Source organism: Hypanus sabinus, chromosome 24 (assembly GCF_030144855.1).
Source record: "Hypanus sabinus isolate sHypSab1 chromosome 24, sHypSab1.hap1, whole genome shotgun sequence".
NCBI lineage: Eukaryota > Metazoa > Chordata > Chondrichthyes > Myliobatiformes > Dasyatidae > Hypanus > Hypanus sabinus.
Genome location: NC_082729.1, coordinates 23,285,804 through 23,303,818, shown reverse-complemented (window position 1 = coordinate 23,303,818; position 18,015 = coordinate 23,285,804). Strand labels below are relative to the sequence as shown.

Genomic DNA, 18,015 nt, shown 5'->3' with positions numbered 1-18,015 from the left:
TCTCTAACGTGTCCCCTTTCCGCCCTCAGCTAGTCTCCCCGCCAGCGAAACAGCATCAATCAATACTGACCTCGGCGCTGAGGAGGAGCAGGCGGGGTGTTGTACAGTAATACTGTGAGTGTGTCGTCACTATACTCCGTCCCATCACTCACTCCCGGGGTCAGACACAGAGTGAAGCTCCCTCCACACCGTCCCATCACTCACTCCCGGGGACAGACACAGAGTGAAACTCCCTCCACACCGTCCCATCACTCACTCCCGGGGTCAGACACAGAGTGAAGCTCCCTCCACACCGTCCCATCACACACTCCCAGGGACAGACACAGAGTGAAACTCCCTCCACACCGTCCCATCACTCACTCCCGGGGACAGACACAGAGTGAAACTCCCTCCACACCGTCCCATCACTCACTCCCGGGGTCAGACACAGAGTGAATCCCCTTCCACACCGTCCCATCACACACTCCCAAGGTCACACTGATATTTGTAATAAAGGATTTTGTAATATATATATATATATATATATATATATATATATGTATAAAAAAAGGTCAGACACAGAGTGAAACTCCTTCCACACCATCCCACCACACACTCCCGGGGTCAGACACAGAGTGAATCCCCCTCCACTCCGTCCCATCACACACTCCCGGGGTCAGACACAGAGTGAAGCTCCCTCCACACCGTCGCAACACACACTCCCGGGGTCAGACACAGAGTGAAGCTCCCTCCACACCATCCCACCACACACTCCCGGGGTCAGACACAGAGTGAATCCCCTTCCACTCCATCCCATCACACACTCCCGGGGTCAGACACAGAGTGGAGCTCCCTCCACACCGTCCCATCACTCACTCCCGGGGTCAGACACAGAGTGAATCCCCCTCCACTCCGTCCCATCACACACTCCCGGGGTCAGACACAGAGTGGAACTCCCTCCACTCCGTCCCATCACACACTCCCGGGGTCAGACACAGAGTGAATCTCCCTCCACACCGTCCCATCACACACTCCCGGGGTCAGACACAGAGTGAAGCTCCCTCCACACCGTCGCAACACACACTCCCGGGGTCAGACACAGAGTGAAGCTCCCTCCACACCATCCCATCACACACTCCCAGGGTCAGACACAGAGTGAATCCCCTTCCACTCCATCCCATCACACACTCCCGGGGTCAGACACAGAGTGGAGCTCCCTCCACACCGTCCCATCACTCACTCCCGGGGTCAGACACAGAGTGAATCCCCTTCCACTCCGTCCCATCACACACTCCCGGGGTCAGACACAGAGTGGAGCTCCCTCTACACTGTCCCATCACACACTCCCGGGGTCAGACACAGAGTGAAGCTCCCTCCACACCGTCTCATCACTCACTCCCGGGGTCAGACACAGAGTGAAACTCCCTCCACACCGTCCCATCACACACTCCCAGGGTCAGACACAGAGTGAATCCCCTTCCACACCGTCCCATCACACACTGCTGCATGTTAGTCCCACCCTGTTTATATATGGTCATCCAGTAAGGAGGGGAGCATGGAAGGATGAGGATGTCCGAGTCAACTTGCTCCTGGGGCTGGCGAAATCCGCCATCTGAGGGTCTTGGAAATGGGTGGTGGGAGGATCTCCCCGGGCAGACTGCCTGGCAATGTTTAGGGGGGATGTTCGTGCCCGGGTAAATATTGAAAAAGAACACGCGCAGTCCACGGCGACCTTAGAGGAGTTTCGAGACCGTTGGGCTCCGCGGGGAGTAAATGCCATCGTAGATAGGGATGGCAACATTCTGGTGTAATGTCTATTGTCTATTTGTAGTGCAGTAATTGTGTATGCCAATGTTTTGTATATATTGTATAGCACTGATATTTGTAATAAAGGATTTTGTAATAAAAAGGGTCAGACAGAGTGAAACTCCCTCCACACCGTCCCATCACACACTCCCGGGGTCAGACACAGAGAGAATCTCCCTCCACACCATCGTATCACACACTTCCGGGGTCAGACACAGAGAGAATCTCCCTCCACACCATCGTATCACACACTTCCGGGGTCAGACACAGAGAGAATCTCCCTCCACACCGTCCCATCACACACTTCCGGGGTCAGACATAAAGTGAAGCTCCCTCCTCACCGTCCCATCACACACTCCCGGAGTCAGACACAGAGTGAAGCTCCCTCCACACCGTCCCATCACACACTCCCGGGGTCAGACACAGAGTGAAGCTCCCTCCACCGTCCCATCACACACTCCCGGGGTCAGACACAGAGTGAAGCTCCCTCCACACCGTCCCGTCACACACTCCCGGGGTCAGACACAGAATGAAGCTCCCTCCACACCGTCCCATCACACACTCCCGGGGTCAGACACAGAGTGAAGCTCCCTCCACACCGTCCCATCACACACTCCCGGGATCAGACACAGAGTGAAGCTCCCTCCACACCGTCCCATCACACACTCCCGGGGTCAGACACAGAATGAAGCTCCCTCCACACCGTCCCATCACACACTCCCGGGGTCAGACACGGAGTGAAGCTCCCTCCACACCGTCCCATCACACACTCCCGGGGTCAGACACAGAGTGAAGCTCCCTCCACACCGTCCCATCACTCACTCCCGGGGTCAGACACAGAGTGAAGCTCCCTCCACACCGTCCCATCACACACTCCCGGGGTCAGACACAGAATGAAGCTCCCTCCACACCGTCCCATCACACACTCCCGGGGTCAGACACAGAGTGAAGCTCCCTCCACACCGTCCCGTCACACACTCCCGGGTCAGACACAGAGTGAAGCTCCCTCCACACCGTCCCATCACACACTCCCGGGGTCAGACACAGAGTGAAGCTCCCTCCACACCGTCCCATCACACACTCCCGGGGTCAGACACAGAGTGAAGCTCCCTCCACACCGTCCCGTCACACACTCCCGGGTCAGACACAGAGTGAAGCTCCCTCCACACCGTCCCATCACACACTCCCGGGGTCAGACACAGAGTGAAGCTCCCTCCACACCGTCCCATCACACACTCCCGGGGTCAGACACAGAGTGAAGCTCCCTCCACACCGTCCCATCACACACTCCCGGGGTCAGACACAGAGTGAAGCTCCCTCCACACCGTCCCATCACACACTCCCGGGGTCAGACACAGAGTGAAGCTCCCTCCACACCGTCCCATCACACACTCCCGGGGTCAGACACAGAGTGAAGCTCCCTCCACACCGTCCCATCACACACTCCCGGGGTCAGACACAGAGTGAAGCTCCCTCCGCACTGTCCCATCACACACTCCCACGGTCAGACACAGAGTGAATCTCCCTCCACACCGTCCCATCACACACTCCCGGGGTCAGACACAGAGTGAAGCTCCCTCCACACCGTCCCATCACACACTCCCGGGGTCAGACACAGAGTGAAACCCCCTCCACACCATCCCATCCCACACTCCCGGGGTCAGACACAGAGTGAAGCTCCCTCCACACCGTCCCATCACACACTCCCGGGGTCAGACACAGAGTGAATCTCCCTCCACTCCGTCCCATCACACACTCCCACGGTCAGACACAGAGTGAATCTCCCTCCACACCGTCCCATCACACACTCCCGGGATCAGACACAGAGTGAAGCTCCCTCCACACCGTCCCATCACACACTCCCAGGGTCAGACACAGAGTGAATCTCCCTCCACACCCACCCATCACACACTCCCGGGGTCAGACACAGAGTGAAACTCCCTCCACACCGTCCCATCACACACTCCCGGGGTCAGACACAGAGTGAAGCTCCCTCCACACTGTCCCATCACACACTCCCGGGGTCAGACACAGAGTGAAGCTCCCTCCACACCGTCCCATCACACACTCCCGGGGTCAGACACAGAGTGAATCTCCCTCCGCACCGTCCCATCACACACTCCCGGGTCAGACACAGAGTGAAGCTCCCACCACACCGTCCCATCACACACTCACGGGGTCAGACACAGAGTGAAGCTCCCTCCACACCGTCCCATCACACACTCCCAGGGTCAGACACAGAGTGAAGCTCCCTCCACACCGTCCCATCACACACTCCCGGGGTCAGACACAGAGTGAAGCTCCCTCCACACCGTCCCATCACACACTCCCGGAGTCAGACACAGAGTGAAGCTCCCTCCACACCGTCCCATCACACACTCCCGGGGTCAGACACAGAGTGAAGCTCCCTCCACACTGTCCCATCACACACTCCCGGGGTCAGACACAGAGTGAATCTCCCTCCACACCGTCCCATCACACACTCCCGGGGTCAGACACACAGTGAAGCTCCCTCCACACCGTCCCATCACACACTCCCGGGGTCAGACACAGAGTGAAGCTCCCTCCACACCGTCCCATCACACACTCCCGGGGTCAGACACAGAGTGAAACTCCCTCCACACCGTCCCATCACACACTCCCGGGGTCAGACACAGAGTGAAGCTCCCTCCACACCGTCCCATCACACACTCCCGGGGTCAGACACAGAGTGAAGCTCCCTCCACACCATCCCATCACACACTCCCGGGGTCAGACACAGAGTGAAGCTCCCTCCACACCGTCCCATCACACACTCCCGGGGTCAGACACAGAGTGAAACTCCCTCCACACCATCCCATCACACACTCCCGGGGTCAGACACAGAGTGAAGCTCCCTCCACACCGTCCCATCACACACTCCCGGGGTCAGACACAGAGTGAAACTCCCTCCACACCGTCCCATCACACACTCCCGGGGTCAGACACAGAGTGAAGCTCCCTCCACACCGTCCCATCACACACTCCCGGGGTCAGACACAGAGTGAAGCTCCCTCCACACCGTCCCATCACACACTCCCGGGGTCAGACACAGAGTGAATCTCCCTCCACACCCACCCATCACACACTCCCGGGGTCAGACACAGAGTGAAGCTCCCTCCACACCGTCCCATCACACACTCCCGGGGTCAGACACAGAGTGAAGCTCCCTCCACACCGTCCCATCACACACTCCCGGGGTCAGACACAGAGTGAAACTCCCTCCACACGGTCCCATCACACTCTCCCGGGGTCAGACACAGAGTGAAACTCCCTCCACACCGTCCCATCACACACTCCCGGGGTCAGACACAGAGTGAAGCTCCCTCCACACCGTCCCATCACACACTCCCGGGGTCAGACACAGAGTGAAGCTCCCTCCACAACACCCCATCACACATTCAGGAATATTGATCATCCACCCACAACATTATCTAACGAACCTTCTGTTCCTTTACAGAGCAAAACTGTCAAAGACACGGATCTGGTGAGTAGGTGCGGGATAATCCCCCACTGTTCCCATCCGATACACCGCGGGGTGATTTACCCACTCATCTTTTGCGATCATTTAGTGCAGGGTGAATTTGCACGCTCACCCTGTGTGATAGTGTGCAGCGATTTTGCTCACTAAGTGTGTGTTGTACAGTAATGCAGTGTTGTATCAGATTTGCACACCGATCCTGTGTGATAACCCAGCACTGTGAATTGGCACACTGACCTGGGGTGAGCTTACACTGATGTTGATTGAATTTAAACAGTGACCTGGGGTGAATGTGCTCACTTACTCCAAGAGAGTTTGCACAATCACATGTGGTGAATTTGCACACTCAGTTTGAAAGAATTTACAGTGATGTGTGGTGAATTTGCAGACTCGTCTGAAAATAACTTACACAGTGATCCTGGTGAATTTATAACATTGATCTGAAGTGATTTTCCACACAGAACTCAAGTGGTTCTAGGAGAATGCGCACACTGATCTTCTTTGTCTTTATATATTGCTGATCCTGGGGGATTTTAAACAACACTGACATTGTGTGACTATACACATTTGTTCTGGGGTAATTTACACACTGACTTTGTGTGAACTTGAACACTCATCTTGGGGGATTTGCACATTGACCCGAGGTGAGTTTCCACTCTGACCTGCGAGACTTTACACACCAATCCTGGGGGAGTTTACACGATGACCCGGAGGTGAGGTGGGGGTTAAACTCTTGCCCGGGGTGGGATGACGTGCTTCTCTGACACTCCGTAGCAAGCGCCTGCGCCGGTGGAACAGGCACTGCCGTCGGCACTGCCGGGCGGCCGTGAAGTCCGTCACCTTCTACTGGATCGTGCTGCTGCTGGTCTTCCTCAACACGGCCACCATCGCCTCTGAGCACCACAACCAGCCCGAGTGGCTTACCCAGGTTCACGGCAAGTGTCTGCACTCCCCACCCCTCTCTCTGTGTATCCCTCTCTCTCCTCGCTCTCTCTCCCCACCCCTCTCTCTGTGTATTCCTCTCTCTCCTCACCTCTCTCTCACCACCCCTCTCTCTCCCCACCCCCTCTCCGTCTATCTATCTCTCTCCTCACCTGTCTCTCCCACCACCCCTCTCTCTGTCTATCTCTCTCTAGCCATCTCTCTCTCCCCACCCCCTCTATCTATCCCCCTCTCCCCACCTCCCTCTCTTTTTATCTCTCGCTCTCTCATCTACCTCTCTTTCTTCCCTCTGTCTCTGTCCCTTTTCATTCTGTCCCTGTCCTCTCCCTCTCTCTCCTCTGTTTCTCTCTCTCACTCTCTCTATCTCTCCCCACCTCCCTCTGTCTCTGTCTCTCATCTACCTCTCTCTTCCCTCCTTCCCTCCTTTTCTCTTCCCTTTCTCCATCTTTCTTGCTCTCTCTCTCTCTCTCTCTCTCTCTCTCTCTCACTCTCTTCCCACCATGTCTTCCTGTGGCTGTCCTCTTCCTCTGCTCTTGGGCTCCTGTTTCAACGCAGCAACCCCCCCTCCCCCCCATAAGACATAAGAGCAGAATTAGGCCATTCAGCCCATCAAGTCTGCCCACTTCCCTCTTGGACAGTGAGTTTGAAAGCCCCCAGCACCCTTGGGTTGAAGCATCCCAACTCACGAGCAAGAAAACATTCATTTCTTAGTGAGAGTCCCACAGACATGAGGGAATCTATATCAAGGGAGGTGTAAACAGTACAGATTTTAAACAGGTAGTCTGGAATTTAAAAAAATGCAGATATTAGATATTGGGAAAATTCGGATTATCACGGGAGGAAAAAACACTAAAGATTTAGTCAGAAATGGTTCTGAATTCAATTAGTCCTTGGTTTATATATAATATTTCATAAATTCAGTCGTATTTCATTTTCCTGTAAATGCCCATGGAAATAAATCTCAGGGTAGTTTAATAATAAACTTACTTTGACTCTTGATGACATTTCGATTATCCTTTTAACTTGTCTGACCAGTTACATCATGATCCTGGGGTCAAGTCACCGAGTCAGACAGCAGGGAGAAAGGCCCCTCCGGTCCAAGCTAAGCTACCCCATCCCATTTGCCCCTGTTTGGTCCGTATCCCTGTAGACTTGGGCTTCCCAAACTGGAGTCCTTGATTGGTCCATGGCATAAAAACAGCTTGGGAGCCCATGTTCCAAGCCCTTCCTGTCCGAGAATCTTTGAAATGTTGTTCACGTACCTGCCTCAACCACTTCCTCGGGCAGCTCGTTCCATAGATGACCGCCCTCTGGGTGAAAAAGTTGCCTCTCAGATTCCTATTATATCTCTCCCCTCTCACCTGAAACCTGTGCCCTCTGGTTCTCGATTCCTCAATCTTGGGGCAAAAGACTGTGTGCATTTACCCTATTTATACCCCTCATGACTTTATACATCTCCATAAGGTCACCCTTCCCTCTCCTACACTCCAAACAATAAAGGGCCAACATCTCTGCAGGATGAGAGGTTCTCAGGGTTCTCAAGATAGATCTTGGGGGCAAGGAAAGTGGGGAGGTATTCTCTGTAACACTAGTCAGTTGGTGGAGATGGTAATAACTTGCTCTTAACCGGGGTCAGGTTAGCGGAAGCATTCCCTTGAGAGTGGAGAGGCTTCCCATTTGGCATTACCATGGAGGAGGAAAATGGATTTGGGAGTGAGGGGGAGGTTTCCAGGGGATGGTGGGTGTAGGGAGATTACGATCAGATCTTGTAGAGTAGGGCTAGCAGTCTGATGAATGGGCAGAGTGGCCTTTCCCTGACCCTCATTGATTTATCAGAGTTGGGGGGAGTGGGGGGAGTTGGATCCAGACTGACTAGCAACCTGGGTGAACCTTCACCAGCGTGGACAGCAAGGTCTGAAGGCCTTGGGGAGTAAGGAGCTAGTGTGGGCTTGATGGAACGAAAGGCCTCTTCCCCATTGGGTGGGAGGGAAGGAGGAGGGGGGTTTGGGCCAGGATCAAGCGGATTGGGGTCTGGGATGGACTGGGAGGAGGGGGGCCACAGTTGGGACTGCATTCTGAAAATCCCTCTGATTCACACCCCCACCCACCTTTACCAGAGCAAGGTCACTGTGCTGCTGACCCATCTGAACAAGCACTCCCTCCCTCCACCTTCCTCCCCTCATCCCTCTCTCTCCCCCAACTTTCCTCCTCCTTTCCCACCCTCTTCCCTCCCTCCCTTTCTGCTTTCTTTGCCTCCATACTCCTCCCCTTTTTCACCCCTTCTCCCACCCTCTCCCTCTCTCTCCATTTCCCCCTTCCACCCTTCCCTCCTCGCCGATGTTCTCTCTCTCCAACTGTCCCTCCTCCTTCCTTCCCCTCTCCCTCTCTCTGCTTCCCTCCCCTCCCAATCTTTTCTTTCTTTTTCTCCCTCTCCTGCTGTTCCTCATCCTCTCCTTCTCCCCCCCCCAATCCTGCTCCCCCTCACCCTCCTCTGCTCCTCGCTCACTACCGCCATTGGGGTGACCACGTTCTCAATACAGGAGGGGGAGGGAGGGAGAGGGGGGGAGATGGAGAAAGGTGAGGAGGGAGTGTGAGGAGAGAGGGAAGATGGGGTGGGAGGGAAGGAGACCGAAAGATGGAGAAGGGAGGGAGAAGGGGAGGAAGGAGAATATAGGGGGGAGAGGTAGGGAGGGAAGGAGCAGGTGAGTGACCCCACCCCGGCTAGCCGCTGACCTCTGACCTGTGCCCTCTGCCCGGACAGACATCGCCAACAAGGTGTTGCTGTCGCTGTTCACGGCCGAGATGTTGCTGAAGTTATACAGCCTGGGGCTCGAGGCCTACTTCCTCTCCTTCTTCAACCGCTTCGACTGTTTCGTGGTGTGCGGGGGCATCGCCGAGACAGTCCTGGTCGAATTCCAGATCATGCCCCCCCTCGGTATCTCCGTGCTCCGCTGTGTCCGCCTCCTCCGCATCTTTAAGGTGACCAGGTGAGTACAGACGGCACTCCAATCTCCTCCTCATCCTCCACCTCCCCTCCTCACTCCTGACCCTCCATTCTCCTACCACCAGTCCTGAACCTCTCGTCCTACTGCCCCATTCTCCAGGTACTGTCACCCCTCCCAGTATCACCATACTCTGCTGTGGCCACCTCCTCCACATCTTTACAGTGACCAGCGGCTCACCTCCTTCCCTCACCTCCATTTCTCCTACCACCCCTCCTGAATCTCCATTTCTCCTACCATCCCTCCCGAACCTCCATCTCTCCCTCCGACCCTCCTGAACCTCCCCCACCGACCCTCCCGAACCTCCATCTCTCCCACCGACCCTCCTGAACCTCCCTCTCCCACCGACCCTCCCGAACCTCCATCTCTCCCACCGACCCTCCTGAACCATCTCTCCCACCGACCCTCCTGAACCTCCATCTCTCCCACCGACCCTCCCGAACCTCCATCTCCCACCGACCCTCCTGAACCTCCATCTCTCCCACCGACCCTCCTGAACCTCCATCTCTCCCACCGACCCTCCTGAACCTCCATCTCTCCCACCGACCCTCCTGAACCTCCATCTCTCCCACCGACCCTCCTGAACCTCCATCTCTCCCACCGACCCTCCCGAACCTCCCCCACCGACCCTCCCGAACCTCCATCTCTCCCACCGACCCTCCTGAACCTCCCTCTCCCACCGACCCTCCCGAACCTCCATCTCTCCCACCGACCCTCCTGAACCTCCATCTCTCCCACCGACCCTCCTGAACCTCCATCTCTCCCACCGACCCTCCTGAACCATCTCTCCCACCGACCCTCCTGAACCTCCATCTCTCCCACCGACCCTCCCGAACCTCCATCTCCCACCGACCCTCCTGAACCTCCATCTCTCCCACCGACCCTCCTGAACCTCCATCTCTCCCACCGACCCTCCTGAACCTCCATCTCTCCGACCACCCCTCCCGAACCTCCATCTCTCCCACCGACCCTCCTGAACCTCCATCTCTCACCGACCCTCCCGAACCTCCATCTCTCCCACCGACCCTCCTGAACTTCCCCCACCGACCCTCCTGAATCTCCATCTCTCCCACCGACCCTCCTGAACCTCCATCTCTCCCACCGACCCTCCTGAACCTCCATCTCTCCCACCGACCCTCCTGAACCTCCATCTCTCCTACCGACCCTCCTGAACCTCCATCTCTCCCACCGACCCTCCTGAACCTCCATCTCTCCTACCGACCCTCCTGAACCTCCATCTCTCCCACCGACCCTCCCGAACCTCCATCTCTCCCACCAACCCTCCTGAACCTCCATCTCTCCCACCGACCCTCCTGAACCTCCATCTCTCCCACCGACCCTCCTGAACCTCCAACTCTCCCACCGACCCTCCCGAACCTCCATCTCTCCCACTGACCCTCCTGAACCTCCATCTCTCCCACCGACCCTCCTGAACCTCCATCTCTCCCACCGACCCTCCTGAACCTCCATCTCTCCCACCGACCCTCCCGAACCTCCATCTCTCCCACCGACCCTCCGGAACCTCCATCTCTCCCACCGACCCTCCTGAACCTCCATCTCTCCCACCGACCCTCCCGAACCTCCATCTCTCCCACCGACCCTCCTGAACCTCCATCTCTCCCACCGACCCTCCTGAACCTCCATCTCTCCCACCGACCCTCCTGAACCTCCATCTCTCCCACCGACCCTCCCGAACCTCCATCTCTCCCACCACCCCTCCCGAACCTCCATCTCTCCCACCGACCCTCCTGAACCTCCATCTCTCCCACCGACCCTCCTGAACCTCCATCTCTCCCACCGACCCTCCTGAACCTCCATCTCTCCCACCGACCCTCCGGAACCTCCATCTCTCCCACCGACCCTCCTGAACCTCCATCTCTCCCACCGACCCTCCTGAACCTCCATCTCTCCCACCGACCCTCCTGAACCTCCATCTCTCCCACCGACCCTCCCGAACCTCCATCTCTCCCACCACCCCTCCTGAACCTCCATCTCTCCCACCGACCCTCCTGAACCTCCATCTCTCCTACCGACCCTCCTGAACCTCCATCTCTCCCACCGACCCTCCTGAACCTCCATCTCTCCTACCGACCCTCCTGAACCTCCATCTCTCCCACCGACCCTCATGAACCTCCATCTCTCCCACCGACCCTCCTGAACCTCCATCTCTCCTATCGACCCTCCTGAACCTACATCTCTCCCAACGACCCTCCTGAACCTCTCCCTCCTACCATCTCTCCCATCACCCATCCTGAACTTCCCTCTCTCTCCTACCACTCCTCCCCGAACCTCCATCTCTCCTACCACCCTTTCTGAACCTCCATTTCTCCTACCATCCCTCCCGAACCTCCAACTCTCCCTCCGACCCTCCTAAACCTCTCTCTCCTACCACCCCTCCCTGAACCATCTCTCCCACCACCCCTCCTCAACTTCTCTCTCTCCTACCCTCTGAACCTCCAACTCTCCCACCACCCCTCCCGAACCTCCATCTCTCATGCCACCTCTCCTAAGTCTCAATCTCTCCTACCACCCCTTTTAACCTCCTCCCCCTCAACACTCTCACCTCCTAACCTCCTCCCCCTCACCCCTACCTACCTCCTCATCCCTTGCCACTTCCTATTATCCCACCTCTGAACCTCCTTCCCCCCTTGACCCTCACTACCATCTCACCTCCTAACCTTGCCCCTTAACCCCATAATACCTCCCCCTCACCACTCTCTACCATCCCTCATCTCCTAATCTCGTCCTTTCCTTCAAAATACTTGCCACCCTTCTATCCCATGTCTCTGTTTTCAGAAGCTGAAGTGCAGAATGGGGGTGTGGTGGGTCTGGGGGCATGGACGAGGGGAGGGTAGTATTTGTGGCAGACTGCTCCTGCAGACGTGTGATGTCTCCCAGGGAGATGAGATCAGCCCCAATTTTAAGAAATGGACGAATGGCTTCAGTTTATTTTCTTGGATTTTCCTTTCCCTCCACCACCCTCCCTCCCTCTCTCCTTTCCCTCTCCCTCTCCATCTGCCTCTCTCCCTCTTTCCCTCCACCTCTCCCTTGCTCTTTTCCTTTCCCTCCTTTCTCTCCCAGCTTGCCTCTCTCCCCCCCTCTCCCCCTCTCCCCGACCTCCTCCTTAGAACCAGGGGTGAAGTGATTCCTTGAGAGAAGGGGACAGGTTGGGTGAGGGTGTGCAGAGAGGTGGGCCAAAGGGCCCACTGTCTGCATCAACCCCAGAGCACAGCCTGGGCCCAAGTCAGGACCTGAGGCCCGGGCCTGAGGTAGGCTCCCCGCCCTGAGGATGAGGCCTGAAGTAAGTTGCCCTTCCTAATACCCCGGCCTGAGGTAGGCCTCTCACTGTGAGGCCTGAGCTCTGGGTAGGCCCACCCCCCACCACCCTGAGTTCTTGGCCTGAGGTATCCCAACACCTGGGTGTGAGGTAGTTCACCCATCCTGTTGCCTGGGCAACAAGGCCTGGGTATGAGCTCTGAGCCTGGCCTCTTGTTTCCCCAGGCACTGGGCGGCCCTGAGCAACCTGGTGGCATCGCTGCTGAACTCCATGAAGTCCATCGTCTCTCTGCTGCTTCTCCTCTTCCTCTTCATCATCATCTTCTCCCTGCTCGGCATGCAAGTGTTCGGCGGCAAGTTCAACTTCGACGACACTCAAACCAAGCGCAGCACCTTCGACACCTTCCCACAGGCCCTGCTCACCGTCTTCCAGGTCAGGCTCCAGAGGCAGCGAGAGATGGAGAGGGAGGGAAGAGGAGAGTTGGGAGTGAGGGAGAGAGGAGAGGGAGGGGAGGAGAGAGGGAGAGGAGAGAGGGAGGAAGAGGTGAGAGGGAGACAAGGGAAAGGAAGAGAGGGAGGGAGAGGAGGGAAGTAGAGGGAGAGAGAGAGAGAGGAAGTGGTTAAGGGAGTGAGGGAGAGGGGAGAGGGAGGGAAGGGGAGAGGGAGGAAGAGGTGAGAGAGAGAGGGGAAAGGAAGAGAGGGAGGGAGAGGGAGACGGGGAGAGGGAGGAGAATTCAAAGGGAAAAGGGGAGTGAATAGGGACAGAGAGGAATGGGGAGGGAGAGAGAGGGGGATGGGAGGGGAGAAGGAGAAAGGAAGGTTGGGTTGGGGAAGGAGGGCGGAGAGTAAACAAGAGAGAGGGAAAATGTGGGAGGATGAAATGGGGAAGAAGGGAGGGAGAGGAAGAGAGGGGAAATGAAAGAAACGGGAAGAGGAAGTGCGGGAAGGAAAGAGGGAGGAACATGTTATGTTTCGAACTCCAGGAACTAATTGAAAGAAGAGCACTGGAGAGCTGAGAATAACTCATTTACGTTCATGTTTACTATAAGCCAGGCACACACACGTGACTTGGTGCTGTGATGATGTTTGCCATTGACGTACTTTTAACCTGTAATGAATTATTTAAATGCTTAATCAAACAATATTACTCAAACATTACTGAAATAATCAGTATGCAGTGGGGGGGGGGGGACCAGCCTCTCTGGGCCGAGATGACTGGGGGGTGAGGCAGTGCAGCAGCACCCCACCCTCAGACCTGCTGACCCTTCTTGTTGGTGGTCAGATCCTGACGGGCGAAGACTGGAACGTGGTGATGTACGACGGCATCATGGCCTTCGGGGGGCCTTACTTCCCCGGCATGTTGGTGTCCATCTACTTCATCATCCTCTTCATCTGTGGGAACTGTATCCTGGGAGGTGTGAGTGAGAGTTGACACGTCATTGTGCGTGTGACATGTCTAACTGTGTCTGTAGCTCTGCGTGAGAGTGTTGGTGTGTATCTGTGTCTTTTGTGTGTGTGTGACTGTTTGTGCGAGAGTGTTGGTGCGTGTAGGTGTTTGGAACTGATAAGGATGGTTACCGGGGCAGCTAAGGGTCACGGTGACCAGGAGGGAGGGGTCATGAGGACGAGGAAGGGTGCAGAGGAGGGAGTTGGCCACGGAGAAGGAGAAGGGTGCAGGGGAGGGAGGATTTCACTAGCACAAGGAGAGGTGCAAAGAGAGAGAGGATGTTACAGAGGTGGGGATGGTAAAGAGATGTAGGGTGTAGGGGAGGCAGGTGGTCAGGGAGACGGGGAGGGAGGTGGCCAGAGAGAGATAGAGAGGGGTGTAGGGGAGGGAGTCACAGAGATGGGAAAGAGTGTAGGGGACAGAGAGGGTTCACAGAGCTGAGGAGGGAGGGGTGTAGGGGACAGAGAGGGTTCATAGAGCTGAGGAGGGAGGGGTTCACAGAAGGAAAGCAGTGTACAGGGAAATGAACAAGGTAATGCGGGCGCCTGAGGGATCTGCTATAGGAGCAACTGTGCAGGGGGAAACCGGGACAGAGGGGGTGCAGTGTCTCCCTGGAGTTTTCCCTGACGCTTGGCTCTCAGACATCTTGTTAAACGTCTTCTTGGCCATCGCCGTGGATAATCTGGCTGACGCAGACGGAGGGTCGAACCAGAAGGAGAAGAAGTCTCGCAAGGAGAGGTAGGCTTTGCTTAACCCCTCGGCCAAGGCTGAGTGGGGTTGGTAGTATCGTCATGGAGGAGGGAGGTACGGGAGCCTGGAGACCCAGGAACACCTTCTTCCCTCCACCCTTGGATTTCTGAGCTGTCAATGAACCTGAAACCATCTTGTTATAGTCATACTCTGCAGGTAATACTAACCTTGAGGAATGCACTGAAAATGCTGGAGGAACTCAACAGGTCCGGCAGCAACTCTGGAAATGAATGTCGAGGTTTTGGGATGAGCCCTTTCTTCAGGACTTAAGTGTCTTGGCAAAGGGTCTAAGCCCCAAATGTAAATGCTTTTGTCCTCTCTGTTGATGGCGAAGAGAGGGCGTACAAGAGCGAGATGTATCAGCTGGTTGAGTGGAGCTGCAACGACCTTGCACTCAACAGCAGTAAGAACTGATTGTGGACTTCAGAAAGAGTGAGACTGGAGAACACACACCAATCCTCATCGAGGGATCAGAAGTGGAAAGAACGAGCAGTTTCAAGCTCCTGGGAGTCAGCGTCTCTGAGGATAGATCCTGGACCCAACATATCGATGCATCTACAAAGAAGGCACAATGGCGGTTATATTTCATTAGGAGTTTGAGGAGATTTGGTTTGTCACCAAAGATGCTCACAAATTTCTACGGCTGTACAACGGAGAGCATTCTGACTGGCTGCATCACCATCTGGTATTGGGGGGGGAGGAGGTGTGAGGGCTCTGCACAGAGTCAGTAAAACCTGCGGAGAGTTGTGAACAGTCAGCTCCACTGTGGGCACTGGCCTCCCCAGCATCCTGGACACCTTCAAATTTAACTTTACTGTAATTCCCAGTTCCTATTATGATATATTGTAATGCCCTGCGGCCACAAAGACGACAAATTTCACAACACAAGGAAATCTGCAGATGCTGGAAATTCAAGCAGCACACACAAGATGCTGGAATATCGGGTGTTGATCCTCCAACCTGAGAGTGGCACGAGAGAAGGCCGAAGACCGACATGTCAGAATGGGAATTAACCTGTGGAATTCATTGCCACGGACGGCTGGAGGCCATGACATTGTGGACCTGTGGAATATAAGGTCATTGGGTATATTTAAAGCGGAGGTCGGCAGGTTTCTAAACAGCCAGAGTGTCAAATTTTATGGGGAGAATGGGGTTGAGACGGATGATAAATCAGCCCTGATGAAATGGCAGGAGAGGCTCGATGGGCTGAATGGCCTATCCTGCTCCGATATCTTATTGTCTCTCGCTGTTTATTTATTGATTGATTGAGTTGCAGCACACCACCCAGCAATCTCCTGATTTACCACCAGCCTAATCACAGGGCAATTTACAATGACCAATTGACCTGCCAACCGGTATGTCTTTGGACCGTGGGAGGAAACCGGAGCACCCGGAGGAAACCTACGCGGTCACGGGGAAAACGTGCAAACTGCTCACGGGCAGTGGCGGGAATTGAACCTGGGTCACCTGAACAGTCAAGCATTGTGTGAATCCCTACGCTTCCGTGACGTCCCCAAACATCGCGGAACACACTTCACATCGTAACACAGAGAAATGGGGAATGATATTCTCAAAGGAAGTACAATACTGTGCAAAAGACTTGGGCAGATCTATGTAGCTGGGGACTTTTGCACGGTGCTGTATTTGTCAATGTGGAGCGGAGAGCGAGTTTGTCTATCTGGCGGGAGCAGAGGATGTTGGGAATGGGGAGGGAGGGGTGTGGGACAATGTGGCAGAGGAGGGGTGTCAGGGTAGTGGTGGGTTGCAGACATACCCAGGCAGGGTCACCTATTCCAAACAATTGGTTTATTGATCACTGATGTACCAGGTAGGTTAGTTGGTCCTTGTTGGTTAGGGTTATGTCGGGGTGCTGCAGTGCAAAGGCCCTACTCCTCACTGTATCTCTACAGAAAATGGAAAAAATAAACAAAATAGTGATAAATCTGCTTGTTTCTGTGTCTGGGTCATTGCCAGATGCACAGGTCCATGTTTAGGGAGCTGGCGAGGCACTTTGATGGCATCTATTTGGGTTTGCTTACAGAGTTATGAGAAGGACGCCTCTAAAAATTCTTGAGCCTGCGCCAGAAGCCCCGCGGTGCCCATCTCCGTCTTCGTGTACCAAGACCAGTGACGGTGGATTATGTCTCTGTCCCGCCGGTTTGTGCCCCCCATGGACGGGTTGAGAGGTGATGTCCTGTCTGGCCACCATAAGTTCTTGCCGCAGTGTCCACGGGCGATCCCGTACACCGCGTTGCTTTGGCCGCTTGTCTTTGCTGGCGCCTTGGTTCTTGAGACCAGCTTCCTGAGAGTCGCCGTTGGTTTGTGATGCCGTGGGGGGGTTCGAGCAGTCCAGCTCGCCATTTCTGAGATATTGTCGATGTAGAGCCAGGCTGTGCGTTGAGCAAGGTCTCTCTTTGAAGCATCTCCTGACAAAGTTCCGTGGGCAGCTATTGATTTGGATTACCTTGAATAAAGAAGTGCCTCTGTTCCCCGGCCAAAGTTTGGTGGTGCCCTCTTAAATAAGAGCCATGGAGACTTGAGCCAATAGAGTTCAGAGGTCAATTGAAGGGATAGCCAATCAGGACCCAGGCGAACGGAGCGGGGGAGGGTGTTGGTCAGTATGAACACGGGCTCTCGCAGAGAGAAACACAATGACTGCGCTCTGAGGGTGTCCTCTCGATCAGCGATGCAATCTCATTGCCAAGCTCGGCAACGTCAGACAAGTCCGCGTCTGCACAGGCGCAATGAAAAGCTTACTGCAGCAGCAATGTCGGAGAGACGACAGTCAGTTATTCACGATTTCTGAACTCCCGGTCGCCCAGCATTTTAATTCCCATTCCGGCCTTCTCTTGTGCCACTCTCAGGTTGGAGGAGCAACACCTGATATTCCGTCTGGGTGGCCTCGAACCTGATGGCATGCACATTAGTTTCTTCCTCCAGTAAAAAATTATATTCCCTTCCCCCTCCCCTCTCTATTCCCTACTCTGGGCTCTTCTTCCGGCCTGCCTATCACTTCCCACTGGGTCCTCTCCTCCTTCCCTTTCTCCTACCTATCCTCTCCTCTCCTGTCAGATCCCATCCTCTCCACCCAGCTGGCTTCACCTGTCACCTTCCCTCTATCCTCCTTCCTCTCCCCCTACCATTTTACTCAGGCATCTTCCCCCTTCCTTGCCAGTCCTGATGACTGGTCTCGGTCCAAAACGTCGACTGCTTATCCACTTCCATTGATGCTGCCCGACCTGCTGAGCTCCTCCAGTGATTTTTCTGCGTTCCTCAGAAACACTGCTATCTGCAGATGGTGACGATAACAAGTT

The 18,015-nt window shown here is 55.4% G+C and overlaps 1 protein-coding gene across 1 annotated transcript in view; it reads left to right on the top strand.

The window, feature by feature from the left end:
* LOC132380560 (voltage-dependent L-type calcium channel subunit alpha-1F-like) overlaps positions 1-18,015 on the top strand; it is a 113,400-nt gene that overhangs the window by 29,300 nt on the left and 66,085 nt on the right. Inside the window, 7 exon segments of the mRNA XM_059949459.1 lie at positions 30-114; positions 5,264-5,290; positions 6,059-6,219; positions 8,988-9,213; positions 12,730-12,937; positions 13,787-13,907; positions 14,593-14,689. Coding sequence (XP_059805442.1) covers positions 30-114; positions 5,264-5,290; positions 6,059-6,219; positions 8,988-9,213; positions 12,730-12,937; positions 13,787-13,907; positions 14,593-14,689 — 925 coding nt within the window.